Here is an 11,091-nt window from a genome sequence, read left to right as displayed (position 1 = left end):
ACTGTCAATTTCAGTCATTACTACAGACATCACGATACCTTTCTTTATGAAAGAGGTGTGCACACTAAAGTATGCAGTTATATTTAAGAAGGTGTTAACTCTTTGTTTCTGTCTTTTCTCTTTGATTAGGTCCACCACCTGCCACACAGCAAAGACTTGCTCTGACCTTTGAGAGGATAAAGTTAAAAGACATAGTTTGCCGTATAGTCGTGGCAACTTTATGCTTTGTCCCGTTAAACATGAAAGAAATGTACAACATCTTAATAAAGTGCATTATTGTTTATTTGCTAAGCTAAAATGTTTTAAATTTTACCCCAAAACGCCTTCATGTGTTTTGAGAGGTAGCCGATGACTCGTCTTCTGCCTATATTCCGGTAACTACCTTTGTCTTGTGTTAATCAGTGACACAAAGTTACAAAACGTAAGTGCAACATGTGAAGATATTAAAGATAATTCCTTTAAATTCTTTCAATAGAAAACTCACTCAAGATACATGAGTAAAAATAGATTCAAGTTGTTGTCTGTGACATGAAAGTGAACATTTTCCCATTCATGACGTCTCCCAGCTTAAGCAGATCAGGTCAAAGTGAGGCACACACACTAAAATGTCCTTTGGGATGAATAAGTCTCTATCTATCTACAACAGTAGATTGACCATGCGTCCTTCAGGAGATAAAGTCTGTCTACAAGGCCGTAGAAAGACACACTTCACCCAGCTGATACTGAGCTGTATTTTGCGATGCACACTTTGTGTCCTGGCCTTTGAAGTTGAGCTTGTGGAAATCACTTGTGATGGCTGACAGAGACTTCCCCTTAGTCTCAGGCAGGAACAGGCCGACGTACAGCGCCGACAGCAGGCAGATCGCTCCAAAAGGCACAAAACAGTACTCCCTCAACCCGCTCTGTGAAAGAAAAGCAACGGATCCAACTTATGTAAGAAGTGATTTAAATGACTAATGTTTAGACTAACCGTAGACTAATGTCTAATGTGTGCTTCACTTCACACTCAATTCCAAAATGATTTATATTATTGGGGATGAATGAACTAAAACCTTAGCTTCAAATTCCATATCTTAGAAAGATTAATAAGGCCAGAGACAAAGCAATTAACATTCAGACAGACAGTCCCTTTTTTCCTCAGTTTCACACTCTGAACTCTGGGAGGTGCTATAGGGTATACAAAGGGCACTGCTTTTTCCTATTTCTAGAGAGGTATAAAGAAGTCTTTAGAGTTGCATGTTAACCTGCCTGTTAGGCTGAGTCTCCTAATTAATTGAAGAAATCCAACCGCTCCTCATTCTTGTTTAATCTATAAAAAAAACACCATTACAACAAAACAATTCCTCGAACCACCACCTTATCATGGTGAAGAAGTTTGTGTGTCCCTATGAACCTGAGGGCTGTGTTGTCTGGAGCTTTGTGCTTCTTGTAGGTTCTCCCTTGGCAAAGTGGAGATCATCAGATGAGGGGCCAGACAAAGATTGGTTCAAAAAACCTATAAGAAAGCAAGGAAGGGATCAAGGGACCCTGCCCGGAGGAAGCCTGGTGGCCGGGTTTGCCACGGAGCCCGGCCGGACACAGCCCGAAAAAGTCACCAGCTGAGCTGAGCACTGCTGCGTTGGAGTTTACCCCGGTGGACGAGAGGGTCGCCTCCGTACGCCTGCGGGTGATGGGGGGGAAAACTTTGACTGTTGTTTGTGCATATACACCAAACAGGAGTTCGGAATATTCGGCCTTCTTGGAGACCTTGAATAAAGTCCTGTATGGGGCTCCAGTGGGGGACTCCATAGTTCTGCTGGGGGATTTCGACGCACACGTGGGTGATGATGGAGATACTTGGAGAGGCGTGATTGGGAGGAACGGCCTCCCTGATCTAAACCAGAGTGGTTGTCTGTTGTTGGACTTCTGGGCTAGTCATGGATTGTCTATATCAAACACCATGTTCAAGCATAGGGATGCTCATAAGTGTACGTGGTACCAGAGCACCCTAGGCCAAAGGTCAATGATCAATTTTATAATCGTTTCATCTAATCTGAGGCCGTATGTTTTGGACACTCGGGTGAAGAGAGAGGCGGAGCGGTCAACTGATCCCATCTAGTGGTGAGTTGGTTCAAGGAGTGGGTGAAGACTCTGGATAAACCTGGTAAGCCCAAACGGGTAGTGCGGGAAAATTGGGAATGTACAGATGAGGCCCCTGTCTGACAGACTTTCAACTCACACCTCCAGCGGAGCTTTTTGTGTATCCCTGTGGAGGCTGGGGGCATTGAACCTGAGTGGACAATGTTCAAAGTTTTTATTGCTGAAGCTGCGGTGGGGATCTGTGGTCTTAGGATCTTAGGTGCCTTAAGGGGCGGTAACCCATGAACACCCTGGTGAACACCGGTGCTCAGGGAAGCCTTCCGACTGAAGAAGTCTTTCCGGGACATGCTATCCCAAAGGGCTCTAGAGGTAGATACAAGGTACCAAAGAGCCCAAAGGGCCCAAACGGCCCAAAGGGCTGCAGCCTCTGCCGTGAAAGAGGCAAAGCAGCAGGTGTAGGAGAAGTTTGGAGAAGACATGGAGAAGGGCTTTCGGTTGTCACCAAGGTGCTTCTGGAAAAACCATTCGCCATTTCAGGTGGGGGAAGCGGGTGAACCATCCAAGCTGTGTACAGTAAGGATGGGACGCTGTTGACCTCTACTGGGGAGGTAATAGGACGGTGGAAGGAACGCTTTGAGGAACTCCTAAATCCAGCTAATATGCTCTCTGTGGTAAAGGCAGAGCTTGTGGATGGTGGAGGATTGTCGTCAATTTCCCTGGTAGAAGTCGCTGAGGTAATTTAACAACTCCACAGTGTCAAAGCCCCAGGGATTGATGAGATCCTTTCAGAAATGCTGAAAGCTCTGGGTGTGGAGGGGCTGTCTTGGTTGACACGCCTCTTCAACATTGCGTGGAAGTCTGGGACGGTGCCTAAGGAGTGGCAGACAGGGGTGGTTGTTCCCCTCTTCAAAAAGGGGGACCAGAGGGTGTGTGCCAAGTACAGGAGTATCACTCTTCTCAGCCTCCCTGGTAAAGTCTACTCCAAGGTGCTGATAGGAGGGTTTGGCCGATAGTCGAACCACAGGTTCAACTATTGAACCTGTGGAGGAAGAACAATGCGGATTCCTTCCTGGTTGTGGAACAACGGATCAGATCTTCACTCTTGCAAGGATCCAGGAGGGAGCCTGGGAGTATGAGGCATATGAGCGGGTCCCCTGGGAGATACTGTGGGAGGTGCTGCGGGAGTATGGGATGAGGGGGTCCCTTCTCAGGGCCATCCAATCTCTGTATGACCAAAGCGAGAGCTGTGTCCGGGTTCTCTGGAGCAAGTCGGAGTCGTTCCAGGTAAGGGGTTGAAATGAGCCACCGCCTCCGCCAGGGCTGCGCTTTGTCACCAATCCTGTTAGTAGTATTTATGGACAGGATAGCTAGGCGTAGTCAGGGTGGGGAGGGGTTGCAGTTTGGTGGGCTGGGGATCTCATCGCTGCTTTTTGCAGATGAATGGATGGATGGATGGATGAACAATTTCTTGTTATTAGATATAGAAGAAACAGCGATAGGAAACCAGAATACCAGCCATAAACATAGTGCCTTAGTAAGTTAATAATGTTATAGGTGCATGTACACATTTTGTTTAAAATTGTTTACAATGTATTTCTGCTTGTTCATTGTCACTGCACATCTGTTAAGTTGGACGATGCATGTTGTGACAGACTGACCACTAGAAATGGAAAGATCATCCCAGTGATGAAAAGGTTGAGCCACATCATGGAGCCAGCAATCATGTAGGCTGCTGGCCGAGCAGCCTGATTGAAGAGCTCTGTGGGTAGAACGACAGTCACTCCGGCTGACAAAAAAACAACAAAAACATATTGATCAGAGTTAGCTTCATCATCACATCCTTAAAAATAGAAGTACAAATATAAACACTAGCTATTATAGCCTGACCCGTACTGGATTTCTAATACTTAGCAATAAGTTGCTTCACACATTCATGAATTAATGATCAACATTTATTTCAGCTATATATCAAACGTACATGGTGTTACTGTAATAGCAGGTTCACATGTCACACATAGTAAAAACTGTATTGAAGTATTTAACTGGCCCATCTTGAAGACTATGTTCATTTAAATGTCTTTATTTGCATCTTGAGAGAACATTTTGTTTGTGTTTTTCACATAAAACCTGACTATAGGAAGTCTCCAAAATGAACAAACTCACCTGGTCCCAGTCCAAAGCTGAGAATGTAGGTGAAGATGCAGACCATGCTCAGGTACGGCATCCAGGATACATAGTGCTGTTTGCATGGTGGGAAGCAAAATATACACAGTCAGCAACTCACAAGCAAGATCACTTTTGACGTGTGATACTCACATAACTCACATAATTATCACATTCATTGATTTTTGTTACTTTGAAAATTAAAGATTGAAGACATAATTTGTCATTGTAAAAGTTAAGCATGTAGGTTATTATGTGGGTTACTTATGTGATTTATAATACCTCAAACAACAGAGCAATTGTGAAGACAATAGCCCAGATGGTCATGAAGATGTAGCCTCCCATCAGCATGAACCTCCGACCTTTGTGCTCAATCAGCAGATTCTGAAAATATGGCCATCTGATTCTGTTTTTTTATTTACATATTTAATTATGACAAATTAAATCTTTACAGTAAGGTACATGAAGTCCAGAGCAGCAAGCACTGAACTAAAACAAACCAGGAACTTTCTGTGGATGAATAAATAGATAATATTGATGTTCGGCAAACATGCTCTGAATATGATAATCAATAATTGATGGTGACAATTATATTCTCTTTTGCTTTAGTCATTTATTAGTGTCAGTTATTGACTTATGGTAATTTCCCAGTAAAAACTAGCGAGCTAGCTACTGGTCAGTTTTTGTGTTTGGTTGGTAGATTCACAGATATCCAGAAACCTATCATTACAAGCACCTCAAAATTTTTGTTGAAGTTTAATCCGTACAAAACTAACTTGTAAGAAACTGGAGTCTTCACTGGTTGCCTGGCAACCAGGACTTCAGGCAGTTACAGCACCCAGCCAAGAAATAGTATCTATAGACGGATATAGACTGTCAGTCCTTAGTCCGCGTCAAAGCTTTAACATGAATGCAAACCATAGTGTCTAAGCACATGTTATGAAAACAGCTAGAGAAAATAGTGATGGATACTTACACATATTATAGAGGCTGTGAATTCACATGTACCAGTGCCAATTGTAACATATTGGATTTTATCATCAGATATTCCAGCTTCTCTAAACACATATGATGCATAGAAGTAAATCTGAAAGAAAGAAGGAATACAAAAACATATTAGCGTGCTACTGAGCATCATTACAAGTGCTTCAACTGTTAATAAGCGGATTAAGCCAGCATTTCTTACAAAGATTAACTATGTTAATACCCTGACCCCCTCCCTTAAACTGCCAAGCAAGTATTTAAAAGTCTTGAAACACAGGAGAGTTTAGCCAGCATTTTCTGACAAAAAGGCAACTTGTTGCAGCTCTTAAAATATCAGTTCAGATGCGTTATTTACTCTCATATATAAGGAGCGAAAATTACAAAGAGACAACAAAGCCTTTTAGTCAAAACAATAAGCTGTCTTCACACATTATTTAGTGCACATTACAGCACGGGATAGAGCTTCATCACCACTATACATTATTCATATGACCTGCAGGAACATAAAGAAACCCACACATGACACGTACAGCTGATGAATCATCTCAAATTTCTAGTCAACCTTCTGGCGTTGCAGAGGCCAAAAGAACATCTGATACTAAAGGGACCCTTTGCTTGTCAAAAACGTCCACTACGGTTACTGAATAGATAATTGAACTATTTAAGACACGTCCACTATGTGAACCAATGTCAAACATCGCCCTTAAGCATTTATTTTAAACTCAGGCAGTTTCCATACATAGAGTCCATTCATATGTGTTAATACCAAACAAAAATACGTTAATTCCACTTTCCATTCACATAACATGTAGCATTGTCAAAAAACAGTTTGCTTCCTTCTCCTGCCACCACCTGCGCCCTGTTGGACATTGATTAAATCACCCCTGTTGCAGCCAAATTGACAGCACCATGTTCACCCCTGGTGGTGGGAGGTTTAACAGCAACAAATAATAAACATAAACCCAAATGGCTCTCACAGATACTGTTACTGTAGCTTAATATCAGTAAAACTGATCCTCATGGATTATACAACAATATTTTCTATTGAGACAACCCACTGAGCCATTCTTTTCTACTTACCGAGTCATTACCACAGAGCTGCATGGCACTGCTGATGACCATGACAGAGATGAGCTGCCAGCGCACTGAGCGATCAGTAAAAAGCTCCCAGGGTCGAGGGGGCCTTATGCCTTTGGTTTCAGCCTGTTCCTGCAGGATCTCATCAAGCTCACTGCTCTGGACCTCACAGCCTCGCAGCCGTCTCAAAGCTGAGCAAGAAATATAACACCTGTCATTTTCTTTTATTCTCTGGCTATCCTTTATTATTCTGTGTTTCTTATAGATAAACGATGTATGAATTTCATGTCCTGAGTTGACAGCAGTGGTGGAAGAGCACTTAGATCCTTATTACCAATACAGCAATGTAAAAGTCCTGCATTTAAACTTAAGAAAAAGTACAAAAGTATTACCAGCAAAATGAACTCACTAGTTAAGTTCTAGGTAGGTTGGACCCCTTCCAAAGGGTCACAAGATAAATCTGGGGTGGGGTTGTGAGGTGAGATAGAAAAAGAGAAAGGAATATTTTTGACTTTTCTCTAATGTATGCTCTTTTGTGAAATATTGGATGACAGCTATTTAAATGAAACATCTGAGAAGTTTAGAGGGGAAATGTCCCTTTGTTGGTGCTGCTAAGAACTCATAGACGTCTGGAACGTTACAAGAGGCCCCAACTACACAATTGCAATTTGTCAAAACCCAAAAAAAGTTTGGAACCTTTGGTTAAATCTTTAACAATGTATTGTATTTTATAGGTTTGCCATATGTGTTTTAAACTGTAAAATCAAAAGTAACTATTAACTGCAGCTGTCAGATTGATGTAGTGGGATGAAAAAATACAATGTTTATCAAATGCATTAAGTGCAGTACTTACTAAGTCACTTTCCACCACTGGTTGACAGATTACAGTACCCACCGTTAATACAAGCCTCCTTGTCCCCCCTGTCAATGAGCAGGTATCTGGGGCTCTCAGGGAACCACGGCAGGGTGAGGAGCTGCATGAAGCCAGGAATGGCATTACTGGCAAGAAGATACTCCCAACACGGCTCACTGCCCAGAATCTCTCTATAAATAAATAATCTAGAGTGTTACTGTGGATATCTATGAAATCTACAGCACATGTTTTAGTAAAGCATTAGCCTATTTTGACAAAAAAGTGTCTAACAGTTTTCATACCTGAGTCCGACCACCTGTCCCAGCACAACACCAAATGCTGCAAAAACAGCTGATGACGAGGAGAGAGCCCCTCTTAAGTGCTTTGGTGCACTTTCTCCAAAATACATAGGTTGCACATTCATGCTGATCCCTGCAAAAAAACACCATTCTTTTGTTGTTATGGCAGTATAACAGGTATTTGAACGCAAACTTTTACTGACATAAATGACACACCGGCATTTATTCCAACCAGGACACGGGAGATAATGATCATCTCAAAAGACTTGGCAGCTCTACTTGTCAGAGCAAAGAGTGCTCCAGCCATGAGGAAAATGTTGTTTAACAACAGGCACTTCTTCCTTGGGAAGAGAAAGTTACAGATTATGATTAATAGCTTGCTACCAACCTTTGGCGGTCAACGAGAGTTTCAGTCGCAAGAAATACAGACTCACAGACTCTTGTTATCTTGTTCACAACACACCAGCCTGGTGCTTCAAATTATATTACAGTCAAAAATGCAATATGTAAGCATGATTTAAGCCTATGTGTTTCTCTGAGGATCGAAATATATGAATGTGATAGAGGAAAGTAAATAAACAATCATTATCCATTAATACATGTGCATGTACAGGGCAATCATTAAAATTTCAAATTGCAATCTTCTGTTCTTGCATCAATACGTTTACACACAGCAGCATGATGCAGCATCTTATATTACCTTCCAAAACGTATGGTCATAGGTCCCGCAATAAGAGCCCCTGCCAAGCCCCCCAACGAGAAGATGGAGACGATAATTGTCCAGACCAGAGTCACCTGGTAGTCCTCCAACTGGATGTCCCAGCGCTCCAAGAACGTCTCATTGATAAACATTTGAATAAACTGTCAGAAAAGACAAGACAGTCAACCATTAAAGTCTCACTGAGTTAACCAACAAGAGCAGCGGTTAAAGCTGACACTTATTACCTCAGTTCATCCATCTGTTTACATTTTGGCGGCGAGCAAATTGACTTGCAGGGTGAATTTGCAACATCAACAAGTTAAATTTTTCCCCAAATGATCAGAATATAACATTTGCAGAATTGCTTGTTTGTTGATGGAAGTTTCTGCACCTTATTTGTGAGGGGTCAGCTTAATAAAACAAGAGGAAAGATCCTGCTTCCAGAATTAGTTCCTAATAAATAGGCTAAACAAATTGGATTGTTTAACAATGAGAAGGACTTATCACAGAGACAAGTAGCATAATTGTTCTTTGTGCCAATGTATACTGTGATCCAAATGTGAATCAACAGTGATGCTGGCCTGCACAGCTCCAACAGGGAACAAACCCAATAACAAGACTTACAGATAAGTATCATCAGTATCAATTTTGTGTAACTTGGTAACACTGAACTCTGCGTCTGCGTGAACACACACTTTCAGTACACAAATGCAATTTGGCAATAAAATTGTAAGACTTACAATTGTGGGAGAATTCATTATGGCGAGGCTGTAGCCATACTGCAGAGTTCCTCCAATGGATGCAGAAGTAACCATTAGCACCAATGTCAGAGCACTGTTCTGTTTATACAAACAGAAAGCCTATATGGATTAGATTATACACATTTATCAAGTAGCCCACTAATTTGCTAAAATCCCTCCATCTCCTCTATCAACTTGTTCCTTTGTTTTAATCTAAAATCCATTTAACGCAGCTGCACAGCCTGCAGCTGGAAAGACAATATCAGAATTACACCTGCAATCTATGACAATAGACACTTGCATAGATTGTCTGATATTTCTTCCCTAAATGTTGTCTGCACATTCTGTTGTTGGGCACGACTTTCTGCAGGGTCCATGGTAGTGGAACAAGTAGGCTACTCAGATATTTTACTTAAGTAAAAGTAGTAATACTATAGTGTAAAAATACAGTGTAAAAATTTTCAGTTACAGTAAAACCCTGCACTCAAAAAACGTACTTACCGGTAGGTAAAAGTGCACCAGATTAGCATTAATCATACTAAAAAACCAAAAAAAATTTTCTGACCCAATTGGGTTTTTTCGAATTTTTACTCTATTATATCTTAAATTTTTGTTGGGCGCTTTTTTACTTTATCTTAATTTTAAAAAAATATCGGAATTACCTACCCCTTTATAAAATTGGCTGTTAATAGTTGTACAGTGGGCCCAAACCACACCTCCAACACCCCACTGCCCCGCCACCCGGAGAAAACAGGAAAAAAAAAAGAGACAAGCTTCCGAGGATAACCAATAGTTTTGTAATCTTTGGGAAGTAATTGTTTTATTTGTCACAAAACCCTTTTTTTTGGAAAATTTTTAAAAAAAAAAAATTTTTTTTTTTGGGGGGGGGGCCCCCCTTTTTTCTTTTTTTTCCCTTTTTTCTGGGAAAAAAAAATAGAAAAGGGGAACAGACATATTTACCTCCCCTTTTCTGGGTAAAAACATAGGACAAAAAGATTGGCTTGGGGGATTTTCCCATTGGGGTTTTTTTATCCTTTTTTTTTTTATTTTTTTCCGGGACCCTTTTTTTTACAACCCAAATTGTAACTTTCTGTTTAAAAAAGAAACTTTTTTGATTTTAAGAAAACAACTTTTTCTATTTGCAAATTAAAATCTTTTAACCTGGGTGGTTTTCAAAAAATACCAAAGGGTTTTTTTTTAAAGGCCATTGAACCCCCTTTAAAAATTTAGCCATTCCCAAAAAAACGTACCCCTTCCCCCAAAATTCCTAAAATTCTTTAGAAACTTTGGGCTCGGTAGTGCAAAAAGTATCTAGCTATTTTATTTTATAGTAAGAAATTTAATTACTTTTTTTTGTAAAAAATAAGTTTAAAAATTTCTGTTTTCCCAGGTAAAACCCGACTAAAATCTACTTAGGTACGGTAAAGTGACGTATTACCCCATTATCCATACTTTAAAAACCAAAATTAAAAGTATATTCTGCAGATTGGGTGTTTTCAGAATCATTTATATTATATCACTCAAACATAGTTAGTGATGCATTAATGTGCATATCATGTTGCGCCTATAAAGGTCGTTACTTTAGTCTATAATAAAATAAAATAGAAATGATCGAGTAAGATACACGTAGGCCTACCTCAGAATAAAACTTAAGTGCAGTGCTTCAATAGTTGTACTTAGCTGTCACACAAAACACACAAAATACAAAATCTTCAAACAGCACTGCACCCGATTCCACCTCGTAGGACCTACACAGCCACCAAATAATTCAACTTTTCTTGACGCATTTCATAATGCTACCCGAGTCTACAAATCAAACAATAAGGGGTTTAAATGTAATAGTTCTTGTTGAAAAGTAGAATGTGGTAATTTACCTTCTGTGCACCAGCAGGCGACATCGTTATTAGAAGGAGGTAATCAAAAGATTAAAAAAAGTGACTTGAAAAGGCGGAAAACGACCCGACAGCTCAGGAGACCTCCCGATCCTCTAGTCTACAACCTTACTTTTACAGTAGGCCTATCTAACACAAGCTCGAGCACGCGCATATGGCGTGCGTGTAGTGGCCTTCGCATGGCTGCAGTTGTGCAATCAGCCGGTTGACGCACAAGTGGCCAATACCGAGCTGATGTCTTACTGCACTCTTTAAATGCCACAACAATGATTTACACACTGGAGAGAAGAGTGAATGGCATAGA

The 11,091-nt window shown here is 40.8% G+C and overlaps 1 protein-coding gene across 1 annotated transcript; it reads right to left on the bottom strand.

The window, feature by feature from the left end:
* Window positions 1-264: 264 nt before the first annotated feature.
* slc2a11a (solute carrier family 2 member 11a) lies at window positions 265-11,053 on the bottom strand. Its single transcript, XM_032513796.1, has 12 exons — window positions 10,770-11,053; window positions 8,896-8,994; window positions 8,156-8,316; window positions 7,672-7,796; window positions 7,459-7,588; window positions 7,199-7,347; window positions 6,307-6,494; window positions 5,219-5,329; window positions 4,525-4,626; window positions 4,243-4,318; window positions 3,738-3,865; window positions 265-902 (listed from the first exon to the last, which is right to left on the bottom strand). The coding sequence occupies exons 1-12, from the start codon at window positions 10,791-10,793 to the stop codon at window positions 684-686; spliced, it is 1,512 nt and encodes a 503-aa protein (XP_032369687.1). The 5' UTR covers window positions 10,794-11,053; the 3' UTR covers window positions 265-683.
* Between the last annotated feature and the right edge of the window lie 38 nt (window positions 11,054-11,091).

The sequence above is a fragment of the Etheostoma spectabile genome, chromosome 4 (genome assembly GCF_008692095.1).
Source record: "Etheostoma spectabile isolate EspeVRDwgs_2016 chromosome 4, UIUC_Espe_1.0, whole genome shotgun sequence".
Lineage (NCBI taxonomy): Eukaryota > Metazoa > Chordata > Actinopteri > Perciformes > Percidae > Etheostoma > Etheostoma spectabile.
The sequence above is the reverse complement of the archived record's forward strand: the minus strand, read 5'-3'. Positions and strand labels throughout refer to the sequence as shown.

Coding starts and splice junctions, on each gene's coding strand:
- slc2a11a (XM_032513796.1), bottom strand. CDS start 10,793: ATGTCGCCTGCTGGTGCACAGAAG. Junction 5,330..6,306: donor AGCTCTGTGGTAATGACTCG/GTAAGTAGAAAA, acceptor TCTTTCTTTCAG/ATTTACTTCTATGCATCATA. Junction 4,627..5,218: donor TCACAGCCTCTATAATATGT/GTAAGTATCCAT, acceptor CCATATTTTCAG/AATCTGCTGATTGAGCACAA.